General features: G+C 52.7%; 8 protein-coding genes across 8 annotated transcripts; 5 read left to right on the top strand and 3 right to left on the bottom strand.

Annotated features, from left to right (window-relative positions):
* Window positions 1-2300: 2300 nt before the first annotated feature.
* On the top strand, window positions 2301-3757 carry J4E92_006652 (uncharacterized protein; the record flags this gene model as incomplete). The annotated part of the gene is made up of 4 exons (XM_051498019.1): window positions 2301-2493; window positions 2680-3027; window positions 3116-3335; window positions 3403-3757. The coding sequence occupies 4 exons, from the start codon at window positions 2301-2303 to the stop codon at window positions 3755-3757; spliced, it is 1116 nt and encodes a 371-aa protein (XP_051351745.1).
* A 197-nt stretch (window positions 3758-3954) lies between these two features.
* Window positions 3955-4694, bottom strand: TVP23 (Golgi apparatus membrane protein tvp23; the record flags this gene model as incomplete). Its single annotated transcript, XM_051498020.1, has 3 exons — window positions 3955-4109; window positions 4175-4510; window positions 4598-4694. The coding sequence occupies 3 exons, from the start codon at window positions 4692-4694 to the stop codon at window positions 3955-3957; spliced, it is 588 nt and encodes a 195-aa protein (XP_051351746.1).
* A 269-nt stretch (window positions 4695-4963) lies between these two features.
* On the top strand, window positions 4964-5994 carry J4E92_006654 (uncharacterized protein; the record flags this gene model as incomplete). The annotated part of the gene is made up of 2 exons (XM_051498021.1): window positions 4964-5000; window positions 5072-5994. 2 exons carry the CDS (start codon window positions 4964-4966, stop codon window positions 5992-5994), a joined length of 960 nt encoding a protein of 319 aa, XP_051351747.1.
* Window positions 5995-6066: 72 nt separating this feature from the next.
* J4E92_006655 (uncharacterized protein) lies at window positions 6067-7652 on the bottom strand (the record flags this gene model as incomplete). Its single annotated transcript, XM_051498022.1, has 3 exons — window positions 6067-6276; window positions 6325-7295; window positions 7343-7652. The coding sequence occupies 3 exons, from the start codon at window positions 7650-7652 to the stop codon at window positions 6067-6069; spliced, it is 1491 nt and encodes a 496-aa protein (XP_051351748.1).
* A 172-nt stretch (window positions 7653-7824) lies between these two features.
* J4E92_006656 (uncharacterized protein) lies at window positions 7825-9357 on the top strand (the record flags this gene model as incomplete). Its single annotated transcript, XM_051498023.1, has 6 exons — window positions 7825-8142; window positions 8194-8253; window positions 8317-8435; window positions 8481-9100; window positions 9147-9216; window positions 9264-9357. The coding sequence occupies 6 exons, from the start codon at window positions 7825-7827 to the stop codon at window positions 9355-9357; spliced, it is 1281 nt and encodes a 426-aa protein (XP_051351749.1).
* Window positions 9358-11821: 2464 nt separating this feature from the next.
* J4E92_006657 (uncharacterized protein) lies at window positions 11822-12892 on the top strand (the record flags this gene model as incomplete). The annotated part of the gene is made up of 4 exons (XM_051498024.1): window positions 11822-11971; window positions 12023-12178; window positions 12241-12297; window positions 12362-12892. 4 exons carry the CDS (start codon window positions 11822-11824, stop codon window positions 12890-12892), a joined length of 894 nt encoding a protein of 297 aa, XP_051351750.1.
* A 1239-nt stretch (window positions 12893-14131) lies between these two features.
* Window positions 14132-14493, bottom strand: J4E92_006658 (uncharacterized protein; the record flags this gene model as incomplete). The annotated part of the gene is made up of 2 exons (XM_051498025.1): window positions 14132-14286; window positions 14340-14493. 2 exons carry the CDS (start codon window positions 14491-14493, stop codon window positions 14132-14134), a joined length of 309 nt encoding a protein of 102 aa, XP_051351751.1.
* Window positions 14494-15491: 998 nt separating this feature from the next.
* J4E92_006659 (uncharacterized protein) lies at window positions 15492-16978 on the top strand (the record flags this gene model as incomplete). The annotated part of the gene is made up of 6 exons (XM_051498026.1): window positions 15492-15498; window positions 15554-15605; window positions 15659-15866; window positions 15919-16075; window positions 16129-16514; window positions 16562-16978. The coding sequence occupies 6 exons, from the start codon at window positions 15492-15494 to the stop codon at window positions 16976-16978; spliced, it is 1227 nt and encodes a 408-aa protein (XP_051351752.1).
* Between the last annotated feature and the right edge of the window lie 73 nt (window positions 16979-17051).

The raw sequence follows: 17051 nt of genomic DNA on the forward strand, positions 1-17051 counted from the left end.
TTATCCTACAATAAAATACGTAAATTAAGAGCCGAACGCATCGAAAACCTTACTTCTACTCGCGTACCTCCACCCGTCCGCTGCCGCATGGATCGGCTGAACGTCCAATGCCGTTGTGCGATCGCTTTTGAACGGGCCGGGACCTGGCTTGTACCGGTAATATGGGTAAATTCGAAGCATATGCTATGTCGATCTTGGCAGGGTCAAGGAAGACGTCGCCGAGCAAAAAGAAACAGCACAGAAAATGTGGTAATGGGAGGCACATCCTTTCCTCCCTGATGATGGAACCCTTGCTCGGTTCCATCAGCGACGTCGTGTTGAAGACAGACTTTGACTAGTCGTTCGTGTAATGACATGCGCACGCGGGATTTTGCGAACTTTACTCGATAACAGCGAATGAGCGTTATGCCGTGCTTACGCCCCATTCTTCACCATGCCATTGGGTCGCTATACCATTTTCAGAGGGATTCCTGACACCTCCGTACTCCGCACCTCTCTCCGCCCAGCAGCAGCGACCAGAACCCATCAATGCGATGCAGTCTTTCGACTCCACCTTTCAAAAAGAATTGTTTCCACTTCCGCGGCTGCAGGAGCAAGGGAATCAGGTCACATTCACATTGCATGGTGGGAATGGATCTGCACTACTCCTTCCCTTTGCACATCCTCCTCAACAAAAGGCCCCAGTTTCCAGAACATCGTTCCCCGGGAAGACACGCGACTGACATGACGGAGGAACGTTATGGAAAGAGAAGGTCCCCCTTCCACGTGTGGGTACACGGGCGCATCTTGACAGCGGCCCCTTGTTTTTATCGGTATAGCGAAACGCCTCTTTAGGAGCAGGCATGAACGCGTGCTCGGCTCGAGCTGCAGGAACAGGTATCTGGGCCGCAGAGCGGTTGGCCTGACGTGACATGGGTGTTGCGTGGCCCGCGCGTCTCGAGGCAGGATTTATCCAACGGCTCGGCTCAGCAGGCCGTAAGAGCAACCGAGATTGAGGGCTGATGTGCCCTGGGGGGAAATGCTGGACGCGATAGCGAAGTCGGTATCTGCGGGATGTATTGACTTGTCAGACATGATAATTTCGGCACTTATAGCCTTACGTGGTGCCTCGTGGACGGTCCGATAGAAGAGTTGTCGACGAAAGCATGGGTTGTGGGAGCGGCTTCGAAGTCGGACGTTGAGGCCCCACACGAGGCATGAAAGTCGACTCAGTTTCAGCTTGCGTGCGATAGATGTACGCAGGGCTCCTGACAGACTCTGCGACTATGCTCCGTTTTCCATGTGCGCCTGAATAAGAGAAGTGGACCGGTCCGCGGCGGAAAGATTTGTTATTATCCGCGTCGCCTGCAGCATCAGGCTCTCCCTTCGTACAGTTCGGCGTGATAGTCGTGCAGCTCCACCTTCATGTACTGAACGCTCCTTCCAGTCGCCCTCGAGCCTGCTACACACAATTAAGGCCGATAGCACCCATACGAAGTATACCTTCTAATCATCGCAGGCTTGGAACAATACATGTCTCGACATGACCATGCTACTATGAGCACTGGAATATGCTGCGTATGCCTTGACAGCTGACGCGCACTAACTCAGCAAAATCGGCCTGCGATGTTGCACATCTCTACTGCGCTGTTCGCTGTTAAAGCCAGGAAGCCCTTGCGCAGGCCAGTGATGAATATCTGATAGTGCATAGGTTCCTAAGAAGAGCGGATGTCAGTCGGTGCAATTAGCGTGGTGGTGTGACAGCTTCCACTGCTGGCTGGCGACTCCACTACATCCTGAATCCCAGACCGAAATTACCTAGTATTGCATAGCAGAGTCTGGCTAAAACTTTTAGAATCAGCTTAAATTTAACGTCGCACAAGATGAGCTTTCAACACAGGCGCTGATGTCACAAACACATTGTTCACATAAGCCATGTCTCCCGTAACACCAGGCACAGATCTTGGAGCCCACCTAACTCTTACTCATACTCCCCCAGAAAGCATCATTGACAAAGTTAAGTAACGGAGTCGCAACATATGGCACAAGAACGTGTGCGTGTTCTAGACTTTAAGGATCTAAACAACGTCATGACTTCAAGGGTCAGGGCGAAGGGGAAGGAAGGCGATACCCCACCATGTAGCGTACCTAGGTGTACGTACCAACTCCATCCCCACTTCCATCGTCATTACCAAGCAACGAGGTACGACTTTCGACTTCCGCCATCGCCAACACGATCAATTCGCATATCGCACTGTACAGCTCTTCCTTAGCCCCACAGTCCACACCCACTGCTTGTATCCAAAGCTAGCATGGTCGCGATGGGAGGTGGTCCAGATTTACCGTCTCGAAGTGCATCGAAAGAGAAGGAGCTTGTGCTGTGCGCATTGCACTGGCCTCAAGAGCTATGCGAGCGTGGCCTAAAAGTTCTCAGAGAAGCTTTTGACGATGTGGAAGTGAAGTACTTCCAAGTCAAGTGGGATAGTGGCAAGTCGGAGATGGACGCACCTGAAGGTTAGTTGGCAGTAAACACACACACACTTGCAAAGTATCGGATGTTTTGAAGAAGGCGTCGAAACCGAGATGACGGGTTCGCGCGTTACCAGTCGTCCAACAAGGACATTCATCTGCAGCTGCAGAGCTTCCATGCTTCCCGCGATTATACCTGTTACACAATGAACGTGGCTAATATCATCCCAGACGACATCAAGCGCGCAACCTATATTGCGACGCTATCCTGGCTCCCGGAATCCGCATCCTTCATTCCAAACACCAAGCTCATCCAATTCTTCTCTGCAGGCACAAACCACGTTTCCAGCCACCCAATCTACACTGACTCTAAGATCCCGCTATGCTCTGCCAATGGCGTTCATGGCCCGCAGATTGCCGAATGGGTCATCATGATGAATTTGGTGCACAGTCATAGCTACACCAAGCTTTATGACAACCAGAAGAACAGGGTTTGGGACCAGAAAGTGGGACTTAGTGTGAGTGATCGGGTGGGGAAGAGAGTGGGTATATTGGGTTATGGTAGCATTGGTCGACAAGGTATGTTTAATCAACTTCGAAAAGCCGGAGTGGCACAGCGGTTGCTAGCATACTTGCTGCATATGGAAGCTATGCTAATCCACAGCAGTCGCTCACGTAGCAAAGGCAATGGGCATGGACGTAATAGCCTACACAGCCTCACCACGCAAAACCACAGAGTCCAAGCACGACAACGGGTACATCGTCCCTGGAACCGGTGATCCTGATGGCAGTATTCCCAGCGCGTGGTACAGCGGAACTAGCAAAGAAGATGTGCACGAGTTCTTGAAGCAGGAAATCGACCTATTGGTGGTTGCTGTGCCGCTAACGTGAGTAATCAGCCCATGTCATGTACTGAGAGACAGGTCGATCATTTTTCACTAACACATAAACTAGAAAAGCGACAACGCATCTCCTCTCCACCGAGGAATTTGAGCTCCTGCATAAGTCCAATCCAAAGGGCACCTACATCGCGAACATCGCGCGGGGGCAAATCATTGACCAGAAGGCTCTCATCACTGCTCTGGAGAAGGAACATATCAGTGGTGCTGCCCTTGACGTTACTGATCCCGAACCTCTGCCTAAGGATGATCCGCTGTGGGATGCACCAAATGTGCTGATCACACCGCACTGCAGTGGAGCGTCAGACGCGTATGCCGACCGCGCGTTCCAGTTATTGATTGAGAACATAAAGAGGGACCGAAGTAACAGCAAGCTGATCAATGAGGTGAACCGCGAGAGAGGCTATTGAGCCAGCACAACAGCCTAGACTATAGCTCCGTAGAACATTCAATTCGAATTGATAGATCGATATAGGGTATCATAGACGCCCTGTGTAGACTCCAAGTAATAGACCATATGCCTAGTCGTACAAGACTCTCCTGCTTTCGTCTCAACAGCCAGAGCAGGGAAACGAGAAATCCGCGCAAACACCAAAACGTCCGTGTATCACCGCCTGAACAGCCCAGAGATCATGCCGCCAGCCAGATTCCTCGCGAGACCCGAACCGTACATGGCGTTTGAGGCGAAGCCCGTCGCTTGGCTGAACTTGTCGCATCGGGAGAAGGCGAGGGTATTCGTGATGGTAAGGACGAGCGCGATAACTGAGACCAAAACGTTAGCACATGCTCCTTTCGTAATCACCTCGAAAGAGAAGGTCACCACATACCAACAAGCGTCAACCAAATAAACTCCAAGCTGACGAGCGCCACAATCGCCAGCAGCACCCACAACACAGGCTGCGCATACAGCGCGAGCCAAAAGAAGCGCTTATCCGTCGCATTGATCTGGCGCCCCGTTTCCGGATCCAGACTCTCAAACACCCAGCGCCCGTCTCCCGTGTTGGCGTCGACTTCATTCCACCAGCGGAGGCCGACGAGGCGGCGGCCAGCAATATTCTTGAGGTAGTAGAAGTCCATTGCGAGGAGCAGGATGGTGATGATGAAGATCATGACGAAGTTTGCGGTGAGGAGGCGGAGGCCGAGGAGGTAGACTAGTAGGGAGGCTGGGGGAGAGGGTTAGCTGTGAATGTGATAATATACTGGGCATGTATGGATATGGTGCCTGTAGCTTGCAGGTTGGAATAACATACAGATGCGAAAGGCGAGGAAGGTAAGCAGCGTGATGGGATGGCTGCTTAGTCTCCAGCTCAGCGAACCAGGCGCCGGCTCTTGTTGTGCGTTCTCCATGGTTTCTGGTGCCGTCGGGGTGTGCGTGGTGCTGGGGGAAACAGTCCGAGACGTGTGAAGATCAGCTTCACGTGGCTTTCTCAGGGACGCGTCGGCGATCGGCGTTTGGGGGGAGCTTTGGTGGAGCTGCGACTTCCCCGCACGTCATAGGCTAGCGAGAGTGCCCGAGGTGTGTAACGGCTATATGACTTTCTGCCATTGAAGCTTATACAGTTTTGTGCTCGAGGCAGGTATCTCGGAGGAAGTAATTCAGTCAGTTCTGAAGCAGGATGGCGGCGCCGATTATACGGAGGGCGTGCATGTACGGTATACCATCACCACTCCATTCACATACCATACAAGCAGTTCCACCAGTACCATACTGACACTCCTCACAGTGCCCTCCTCCTCCAAGCGCATGCTCGAAAAGTCCTTCGCCATGACCGCCGACAACGTAACCTACGACCTCGAAGACAGCGTCGCCCCGCATATGAAGCCCGAAGCGCGCTCCAACCTCCGTTCCATCCTCAACAAGCCCCGACCCGCCGGGATAAAAGAGATGTGCGTAAGGATAAACAGCGTAGACACGGGCCTTGCGCTGGATGACCTGACCGAAGTGCTCAAAGGCGAGCACCTCGATGCCATCATGCTGCCCAAGTGCGAAAGCGCTGCAGACCTGCATTTCGTCACGGACGTGATACGGCATCTCTCGCCCGACCGCCATCCTAGTGCAGGGACACAAGGGAAGAGGGAGCCAGTACGCATAATAGCGCTGATAGAGAGCGCAAGGGCGATCCAGAATCTGAGTGAAATTTGCGCTGCTTCGCCGTATATTTCGGGGCTCGTCTTTGCAGCAGAGGACTTTGCAAAGGATATGAGTCTCACACGTACACCCTCGCTCACGGAGTTTTTGTATGCAAGGAGTGCGATTGCGACGGCGGCGAGGGCTGCCAGACTTCCTAGTACTATTGACTTGGTATGTACGAGCTACAAGGGCGAGCAGGGGCTCAAGACACTGGAGGAAGAGTGCTTGAATGGCAAAGGGCTCGGGTTCAACGGCAAGCAATGCATACACCCGAGCCAAGTCGCCGTGTGTCATAAAGCGTTTAGCCCTGGGGAGAAGGAGCTCGAGTGGGCGACAAGGGTAGTCATAGCGGATGAGAAGGCAAGCAAAGCTGGACGAGGGGCCTGGACATTGGATGGCAAGATGATCGATGCGCCAGTCGTGAAGAAGGCGCATGCGATACTGAGACATGCTGAGGTATGTGAGATGGATGTAAGTGCTGTCAAGGAGACATGGAAGGGACAGGAGCCTGAGTAGCTGCCAATGCATGTTGGCATCTTCATATTGTTCTCCTACATGATGATCGTAAGAGGACCGTATGGCTCTGATTTATACTGTAATCATGACACTGGCGTTCTTGTACCAGCTCAGCAAGGGGTTGTCACCATTCTTCGTCGTGGTCTCCGCAATGTCTGCCCTGCCGGCCATGAAGTCTTCGTGTAGGTATGTTCGTGCGAAGCGTCCGGTTATCGACGTGTACATGGGTTCCATGACCTCGAAGTCAGTGGGGAAGAGTATGTCAAAGTAGCCCTGGTGCACCTGGGACGTATTAGTGGCTGTCTTGTAACAAAACGGTAATAGACTTACAAGAGGTGTCGAGACAGGAATCATCTGCCTCTTATACCTCGTTTGCACAACAGGCGCATTGATACCTTCGACCGCATCGCCCAGCTTGTGGAAGTCGCTGCTAATCAATTTGTGGTTTGGAAACTTCTCGTACAGCATGTAGAAGAACTGCATCAGCCGCGTTGGGATGTACTCCGGCATGCTCATATTAGAGCGGAACGGTACCAAGCTCTTCAGGTTGTTCATGAGTCGCGAGCCTTGCAGCGGATGCGGGTATGTGGTACAGGCAGCGTGTCTGCGCTCGAGGAATTGAGTAACGAGGGGGTCTATAGTGCGCGAGTAGTATTCGAAGAGCTCTCCACGAGGATCTATGACGACGTGGGATTGATATGGGAGGCCCGTTTCGAAGTCGTACTTTAGGGCATCGTGTGCGAAGTTGTCGAAGACTTCCAATGCGAGGAAGTAACAGGGTGAGGAGACGTAGATGTTCCAGTCAAAAACACTGCGATTTATGATTTCCACTTTGTCAGAGTGACCTCGCGCATATGCTGAGTGTCCTAGACCCTTCTGTTGCAGGTCGGCCAGTTGACTGGAGATCTCGATGATCTTGAACTTGGTGCGCTCGTACACGTCTGGGTGCACATCCCGTATGAAGTCGAGAATGTTCAACATCATTGTACCGTTACCCGCGCCCATTTCGTATATGTTCAAATCATGGTATGGGTAGAAATTGTACTTGTAGTCCTCTACGAGGTAGCGTGCGATTGCTTCTCCGTAGTAGGGCGAGAAGAGTTCGGTGGGCGTATGCCAGAGTTGGCGCAGGTCGTTCGGTTCTTGGTAATCAAGATCGTCTTCGAAGGCGGTATAGCGGTGCCGCAGCTGCTGGAAGAATTCGTGCTCGGAGCCCATGGAGTTGAAGTCGAATGGATCGCCCGGAGAGAAGATGACGACTTGCTTGGAGAAGTAGCCGTAATTGGGGTTGTATAAGCTGTCTGCACATCCATTAGTACAGTACTACACCACAGGTGAAATTCCCAACCTTCTATAAAGTCGCGCAACAGCATCTTGACTCTGCGCGGTCTTTCTCTCCTACTCCGCAGCATGTCCGCTGTGACCATTGGGTATCTCTCAAACTCTTCCGTCCTCTCGTGAGGGAATGCATTCTTCCTCGGTGTCCACCTGCTCTCGCGCTTCGTTTCTCCCTCACCCAACCGTGTGGCCTTGCCTCGTCTTTGGTGGTGTGGTATGCGGGCGCCTGCGAGCGCTGGTCGAGCTCCGCGGGCAAGACATTGCGACGCTCGATGCGAGAACAGCTGGCGGAAGAGTTGCGTGGCGAGCGGCGAGTCCATTGGCGCCAGAGACAATTGTCACGAATGCGTCGCGACAGCAGTGGTGGCAGTGGTCTTCCGCGCGGATGCACGTGGTGAGCTTTGCGGGCAGCCGCGCCAAGACGGGGATACCACCAGCTCCGATCGCGTCAACTCTGCAAACTGCACGCCACAACTCCCCAACTTTTTCAAAATGGCGGATCGCTCCAAGTATTATTTCTTAGGCGCTTTTCTGCTAGGGATTGCTCTGACGACTGCATACAACAAAAAGAGGTCGATAGAAGGAATAGATAATGCAGATCAACTTCTGGCACGGCAACAAAAATGGCTATCGCAACTCGCAAAAACTAATGACTTGGAAACGTTGAAGAAGAGTTTACTGGAGTTCGGTGGTGGACACGGCGCAGTCAACATCAAGGAAGGTATCGAAGGATGCATAGGCGACACGCCCCTCATCAAAATCAAGTCACTTTCGGAATTCACGGGATGTGACATACTTGCAAAAGCTGAGGTAGAGAACTTACATGAATTTGACTCGAACGTTCGCTAACGTGAGCAACAGTTTCTCAATGGAGCCGGCAACAGTCCAAAAGACAGAGTCGCTCTAAGCATCATCGAGATGGTAAGAGAAGACTCTACTCCGCCTCCCGTTTATGTCACTCATGTTTGCTGATACTCATAACAGGCTGAAGAGAAGGGTCTTTTGATCCCACACTCTGGTGACACCATATACGAAGGCACTGTGGGGAGCACTGGCATATCGTTAGCCGCTATTTGCAGAGCAAGAGGCTACAAAGCACACATGTAAGTCGTCATCTGACTCAGAGGTGTGTTGGCTGACAAGCGAAGCTGCATGCCAAACGACATGGCAATCGAGAAGTCAGATCTCCTCCTGAAGCTTGGTGCTGAAGTAGAAAGAGTGCGCCCGGCGCCTATCGTGGACCAGAAACAATTTGTCAACCTCGCACGATCGCGAGCAGAAGAGCACACTGCAAGTTCCGAAAAGCCTGGGAGAGGACTGTTTGCCGATCAATTCGAAACGGAAGCCAACTGGCGCGCACACTTCACTGGCACGGGACCTGAGATCTATGAGCAAACTGGGCGTCGTGTGGATGCTTTCGTTAGCGGCGCTGGCACTGGAGGAACTATCTCTGGAGTAGCGTTATTCCTAAAGTCCAAATTACCCGACATCAGGGTCGTCCTTGCGGATCCCCCTGGCAGCGGCTTGTTCAACCGCGTCAAGTACGGTGTCATGTTCGACCCCAAGGAAAGAGAAGGAACGCGGCGGCGACACCAGGTGGACACAATCGTTGAAGGGATCGGCATCAACAGAGTGACTCACAACTTCGACGTTGGTAGGGAGCTGATCGACGATGCCATCAGGGTTAACGACGACCAAGCAATTTCCATGGCGCGCTGGTTGGTTGAGCACGATGGCATCTTTGTTGGAAGCTCTAGTGCTGTGAATTGTAAGTTGTGAAGCGTTCAACAGCAGGCGGCACTGACTTATTGAAGGCGTCGCTGCCACGAAACTTGCAAAGACACTTGGTCCAGGACACCGCATCGTCACCATATTATGCGACAGGTAAGACCATGTCTCAGAATCCTAAGTACGTACTAACATCTTCACAGTGGTGCAAGGCACTTGAGCAAGTTCTGGAAAAATACCGAACCAGTTGGTGGCGCCGAGAACGATGTGTCTCTCCAAGCCATTCTCGACGCTTGAGGCCTCCTTCCATTAACGCAATGTGCCTTCAGATACCTGACGCATCCAAGGACTTCATTCCCATTATCTAACCACACCACAGTTTTCGAAAACGAAGAGGTTGACAATTCACCGCTGGTTGTGTCTGAAACGGAGCTGTACAGCGGCGTTCAGATCCTGAAAGATTTGCCAACGCATCACAATGTCAGCCAACACGCCACCGCATCCTTAACAAGGGTGATCAGCCCCCGCCTTCATCAAGCACTACCATCACCACCATGGATGCGCAGCATTGTGCAGTAGCAGCCTTCCATCATCCACACGGAGACAATGGACACGTGACAGAAGAAAGACAAAGGTTCTACTCTTCACGGGATACTGGGAGTCAGAAGAGCAAGTCTTGAGCGGCGGTGTCTTAACAAAGAGCAAAGCTCCAACAAAACCCATTCTTCTGACAGCCGCCACGCCCGTTTGTGTCGCCTTTATATACTACGGCGAGCCCTCAACCCTGCATGCTACACACTCCCGGCTGGTTCATACCAAATATCGTCGCACACGTCTTCCCGCAGCAAACTTTCTCCATTCAGCAAGCCCTTGCCCGATCAGAATCTCTTTACCAAACGAACATATGCCTAACCGACGCATGAGCGATACAAACGGAATCAACAAAGCAATAAGTCCTACATCGAGCATTGTGCAAAGGCGAATAGCAAGAAAGATGTCACCATGGAATCGCAACCCAGCCCTTGCAAATAAAATCGCCGAAATGCGCCTCACCATCGCCCCCATAGTGCACGTGGAGACAGGGATACCAGCACCCGAGTTCCCCTCTACAATGCTCGATCTTTTCCTCCTCACCGAAGCGCAACTCGATGCGCTAGCCGCCTACTATTCCCAAACACATTCAACAGACCTCACAAACCAATATCCACAGACAATGAACTGGCAACAACCCTTCTTAGACGCCAGCGATGCCTTGCCCGAAAACTGTAAACTAGGTGAGCTGGAAAGGTTAAAGATCAAGATGAGGATGTTTGCGAGGTTCATTGGTATGAGGGGTGCAGATACGCCGCGGTGGGAGTATGATCGTCAGATTGAGATTTTGAGGAACAAGATTCAAAGGAGGATTACGGATGAGGAGGAGAAGGTGCTGAGGAAATTTTATCAGGGTCCTGTTAGTAGGCCGTGAGGGCTTCGAAGGGTGTCGGGCGTGCCGGTCATGCGTGAGGATGAAGGGAGGTTGCAGCTTTGTTAGAGTGTTGCCTTAACAAGCTTCGTATATGGCAGCAATACATCCCCTTAACTCTAACTTCCCGTGCCCCAACAATAGTGATCAGATTGCAGCAATCCGTGGACAGGGTATTGGATGTGTGTAATTCTGGTAGTACCGAATTTCAACCATGGGTTCGCAAACCGCAAAACCATTCCATATCCCTCACACAATAGCATAAAATACTTCCAACACCAAACTTGAGACTCCTCAGCTCATATATTGAACACACCATTCACGCAACCATGAAGCTCTGCACCACCATCCTCCGCCTAGCCCTCTGCGCCGCCGCCACCGCCTCCGTCCACCTATCCGAATCCCAGCTGCGTCAAAACCCCGACACAATCCCTCTCGCCGATCTCGAACCCACAACACCCCTCAAACAGGTAAGTCAAGAACACTAAATCCCCCCCCTGCATGAAAAAATCGCCTAACAAAACCTAGTGCTACAACTACTGCATGGACACGCTCAAGTACAAAACCCGCCGAGGCGGAGAGGGAGATTGGAATTACATCCGCTGCTTGAAGTCATGCAAAGAGGATCCGAACGTGAGTGGGACTAGGATAAACGTCTGAGCATTCTGTTGGGTGTCATTGTGGACTTGAGTGTGCTGACGAGGGTGTAGTATGCTGAACAGCCTACTGAGACGTGGCGGGCGATGTTTGTGTTGCAGGCGAAGGATTGTGAGCGCGTGGCAGATGAGTTTATGAAGGAGCGTCCGCGTGATGTTATGGATCTTCCGGAGCATTTGAAGCGCTTGGGCTGTTGAGAGGGGTGTGGTTTGCGTTGCGATTGAACGTTTTAGGGGACTGAAGCGCGTGCATATTGTAGCTTTCTGATGAGACGTTCAGCGGCTCTAACCATCGAATACATTCATCCACCAAAGTGCAAGTTCGATGACGAGCGTACAACAAACCACATGGGTGTCTAAGCCTAGAACACTCACTCTTCTCCATACGGTTTTCTTCTTTGGCACATGGCCATCGTTTGATCGCTGAATGGAGACGCGCGTCTTCAGGATGTTGAGCGTTTTGACGATGGCTCATTGGATAGGGCATGGAGTTCAATGGATCAAGCCATCACTCAAGGGTTCAGGGACTACACCCCCTCTACGCTCTCCGCACTGAAGCGATCTCACACAGGCCCTTCAAAAGGGTTCAAATCTATTTAAATAAGCAGTCAGCCGCGAACCTTCACAAATCATCTCCTTTAACATGAAGCCCCTCACCAATATCCTCGGTGCTGTCCTGTGCACTGCTGTTGCAGTCACTGCACAGGCACCCGACCCACAGCAAACTTCCGACATTGAGATTACGAAAGCCCAGCCCAGTGGCCCCGTATCCGAAAGCAAAGCCGATACCGATGTATGATTTGAGAGTAGATCTCAGCAGTTCATGAAGTCTGACGACACGTAGTGTGCGAAGAAATGCGTTAGCCCTCTCTCCCACGAAACCGAGGCTGAGTGGAACATCGCGATGTTCTGCTTGGAAAGATGCGAACTCGACAAAGAAGCAGCGGTATACCTCGGATATGATGATATGCTCAGGAAACTTGCTACGCCGTTGAGTGCAGTAAGTTCCAAATCTTACTCTTGCCAGAATGCGTCCCTGGAAAACTTACTTATTCAACGCAGACACCCAACTCCTATCGCACAGAGGCTCGCGGAAAAGAAGGTGAGGGAGTCACATCCGTAAGTTTGCAGCAAGGATTTAATTCATCTCGGTGCTGGAAGAGACGTACTGACCGAATGGCAGCGGCGAGATATCCTTGATGCGGAGAGTCTTTTGGCGTTTGCGGAAAAGCTCGAGAAGACGACCTGTTTCGATGAGTCAGACTCAAAAGACCACTACAGACACGCTTTGGAAGGTTTCGAGAACCTGAACAGGCAGTTCACTCTTAGTACGACAGATGAGATGGAAGGACTGGCAAGAGAGGGGAACCCCGAAGAAGATGTCAAGCGAACTGCCGCGCTGAGAGATGGACCGTTTGAGTCAATGCCAGCAAACGAAGGCACTGATGCTCCATCGTACGGATATCTCCTTGATAGGGACAGTGATTCGCCGTCTGCGGACGAGGACGAGGATGCGGAATATGCGGAATTTCTGAGCAGCAATTGGGAAGTTGCCGAGAAGATCAATGCCTTGTGGAATACTGATAAGATGTATGTGGTGGAAGTCCCGGGTAAGACAGGTTCATCGTCAGAGGGTTCCAAGCGATATTGGTTGCATACGTATGACGGTCGGAGATACGGGCCGTACGACAACAAAGATCTTTACTACCATTAAGATGCGAAAGAGCCTTCTGGTGGCTCATCTCGCGTTGACGGAGGGGTGAAGTGGGTAGAGCGGATGTTCCAGATCATTTGTAGTACCTCCGGGGTGGTAATACTCTCCCGAGCAACGATAGCTGAACCTATATCTCCTCCTGGATTGTACAATGTACCACCATGCATGTGAGGCCGTGTATGCCAACGGCAAACCTTGGAGGCCGATGATAAAGAGCCGCAGCCGAATTGACGACCTCACGCTAGCCCTCCGGTAGAACTAAACCTCTTCCGTCCAAGCACCAAACCGCCAACGGCCCGGGAGATCGACAGAGCATCGGCAAAGCTTCGCTCGCGTTCGCCCATCACTCACCAGCACGTCGCCAATACTGCTCCTTCCCCGCTCACGATGCGCCCGAGCCCGCGGGTTCTCTCACGCCACCACCGACCATCGTGACAATGCCACCACGCGCGCGTCCCCGTCACCGACCCTTGACCATCGCAACCATCTGCGGTACCGCATCGCTCATCCTACCCACCGTCACGCTCATCCGCCTCTACACCATCGCGGCGCTACCCGTATACTCGCTCATCTACGCTGGCTTCATAAGTGGAATAACGTTTCTTTTCTATGGCTACGATAAGATGCAGGCGCGGAACCTGGAGTGGAGGGTCAAAGAAGTGACGTTGCATACACTGGCGATGGTGGGAGGGTGGCCGGGTGCATTGGCAGGCATGCACTATTTCCAGCACAAGACGAGGAAGGTGAGGTTTCAGGCTGTGTTCTGGGGGATTGTTCTGGGCTGGGAGGGTGTCGCGTGGCTCGTGTGGAGTGGTGGGGTACAGGTTGGATGATGAGGAATTGGAACAAGTCTATCAAGACGACGGGGAAGAGATTTCATTAGGGATATGGGAGGCCGTTATGAGAGTCATGACGGTCGTGAGAGTACGGTGTAGACCGGCTCGGATGGTATACAAGGAAAAGGCCACCGCGAGAGGAGCCACAAAGGAACCACCAAACGCCTACCGAGGGGTATGCCCAACATTTCTCCTCCGCTATCGTGTCGCTACTCCATTTCCTTCCGGACGTCCCTCTGAATCTTCTCCTTGGATGCGATAACCCAGCCCCGGAGACACTCAAGCAATGCCCTCAGACACGCCTTCACCACCTCCTAGTGGAACCGGTCCGAGATCTTCTTCGATACGTCCTTCGTCTGGTCCCAGACTTGGGTCGCCGCTCGGACTGTACAAAAAAGAGGCATTAGCGACCGGTGAGCGGAGATGTGAGTCTATCAGCGCTTTCACCAGCTTGCTCTCCAATGGGGTTCTGCATGGCGCCACCCGCGAGGTTGCTGATGCCCTGCTTGAGGTTTTTGACGTCTTCTTGGTCGGTGGTGGGGATCTTGTTGATCTGGTCTGGGAGATGTCAGTGTTTGCTGAGTGGTGTTTGTGAGTATGGAAAGACCCACCCTTGGCCATGTAGGACATCTTGTTCTCGCCCATGGTCTGGAGGGCTTGCTTCTCCATCTTGCGCTTCATCTCCGGGGAGATTCCGAAGAAGTAGAAGTAGCCGGCGGCCAAGGCGATCAAGCCAGCGAGGATGGTGAAGATGCCGATAGCCATAGTGGAGACTGTGCGGTTGCTCGTTTGTGTGAGAGTTTGTGAGGAAATTGGTGTGTAGTGCTGCTACAGAGGAGATTTGGCAGAATAAAGAAGTGATGTGCGTGGTATGGTGGGTGTTTGTCGATCAAGGCCCAGATTATGTAGACGGGAGGGCATGACGTAGGAATTCCACATGCAAACCTGCGCGCGTTGCGACTGCGGGACCAAACGAGCGGTTCCTTCTTGGCATGAACTGGGCCCTACCTGCTGTGGCGCGTGCATTCTGAGAGCATTGAAATGGTCGCGTCTCCAAGCTGCAGTAGAGTCATACTGCGAATGCAACTGTGCATTGTCTAGCGGCCGTTGGTGTCGGCATACTAGAGCAGACCATTATGGAATATACGAAAAGTACGGACTCTCTCGTACTAGAAGAGAGCCTTACTGTTCGGCTCTTAAGGATATGATTAAGAAGCTGCGAGCAGAGAGATGTCTATGCTTCGCGAGTCAAGATGACAGTCCCTGTTGAGCCTGCCCGACGCGTGTATACTGCAACGGAACGTGTATGCAATGTCCGCCCATTCATCTGATAGTACGTGGTAGCATCGACCTGTGTTCAATTGAGCCTGACAAATATGGCATGGAGAAAGCGTTGAGGGCGGCTGCTAGGTTTTGAGCCATCCGCTGGCGCTGCGCCTCAAAGGCTCAAACCCTGGAGGCCGCGAGGCGGACACGAACATCGAATGCGCCTGCCCCACAGCCAGGCTAGGTGCTACTCCAGCAAGCCTTCCAAGACGCTCGACCTTTGTTGCTGACCCGGTCCAATTCCGTGCCTCCTTTTCACGACTTTCCTTTGCAGCCTTGCCTTTTGCTCCTAAGACAGCATTGCTACCTAACTGTTGTTTCTTACCCCTCACCCACCCCACCACCAGCTGAACGCGCCTGATAGGCACCCCAAATCTCACCCTCAGCCTGAGACGACGCTCGCGGCAGTCGTATAACTGCTTACCAGCTCGCCCATCATGAGTTGTACTTCCCTCCCTGCGGTGCGCATTGCGATATCCAGGACTGACTGCTGGCCTAGTGACAAACATGCTCAACAAGCTGCACGGCCAGCCCGACAGCTATGATCGCAAGTCTGTACCCTGCTGCCCTGCGCCCCGACGTGTACTGAACATGCCATTCACAGATCACGATACCGCTTCGGAAAGACACTCGGCGCCGGAACCTACGGTATCGTCAGAGAAGCTGACTGCCCCGAGGGCAAGGTCGCTGTCAAGATCATCTTGAAGAAGAATGTGCGCGGCAACGAGCAGATGGTGTACGATGAGTTGGAGATGCTGCAGCGCATGAAGCACCCTCACATTGTCAAGTTCCACGATTGGTTCGAGTCAAGGGTACGCGCGATACGGGTCCCTTCTGTGGGACTGTGGAGCTGACACCTGCCAGGACAAGTACTACATTGTAACCCAATTGGCGACGGGTGGAGAGCTCTTCGATCGCATTTGCGAAAAGGGCAAGTTCACAGAAAAGGACGCTGCTGAGACAATCCGACAAGTACTCGACGCAGTCAACTACCTCCACAAGAACAATGTCGTTCACAGAGGTATATTCTCCGCGTCGGATCAGATGCGACTACAGCAGCTAATTACTGAACAGATCTCAAGCCAGAGAACCTGTTGTACCTCACACGCGACGCGAACTCCTCCCTCGTACTTGCGGATTTCGGTATCGCCAAGATGCTTGACTCGAAGAGCGAAGTCCTGACCACCATGGCTGGTTCGTTCGGATACGCTGCTCCTGAGGTCATGCTCAAGAAGGGTCACGGAAAGCCCGTTGACATGTGGTCCATGGGCGTCATCACATACACACTGCTGTGCGGATACTCGCCGTTCCGGTCAGAGAACCTTGCGGACCTGATTGAGGAATGCAAGAACGGTCGCGTCATCTTCCACGAGCGCTACTGGAAGGAAGTGAGCCCGGAAGCCAAGGAGTTCATCAAGAAGCTGCTAGAGCCCAACCCGGACAAGCGACCGACCAGTGAAGTAAGATGAAGCAGTCTGGGTCTGTTGGAATGCACTAACAATACTAGGCTGCCCTCAAGCACGTTTGGCTCAGCGGAAGCACTGCTACCGACCACAACTTGGTGCCAGAGATCAAGGCGTACGCGGCAAAGGCCCGCCTCAAGCGCGGCATCGAGCTCGTCAAGCTTGCCAACCGCATCGAAGCGCTCAAGATGCAAGAAGACGAGGAAGAGGATGTACCAGGCGAGGCAGACGTGCCCGCCAACGCCCGCGAGGCAGCCGGCGAAGCCATTGCATCGCATTCCGAGGACAAGAGTCTGGCAACCAAGGAGAATGCAGACACAGGCAAGGGACCTGGACGCCTGAGCAGGATCGCAAAGGGCGCAATCTTCAGGGAAGTTGTGCTAGCCAAGGTGCGCGAGATGAAGGAAGCGGAGGCGCGAGCAGAGTTCGAGAAGAAGGCGTCGGAGCCGGTGCAGAAGTGAGAGAGAAGCTCTGGACGACTTTCCTTGTTTCTGGCGTAATCCTACAAACATGTTGAGTTTGCTGCAGTATTAG

The sequence above is a fragment of the Alternaria infectoria genome (assembly GCF_024043175.1).
Source record: "Alternaria infectoria strain BMP 0036 chromosome Unknown scaffold_10, whole genome shotgun sequence".
Classification (NCBI taxonomy): Eukaryota; Fungi; Ascomycota; class Dothideomycetes; order Pleosporales; family Pleosporaceae; genus Alternaria; species Alternaria infectoria.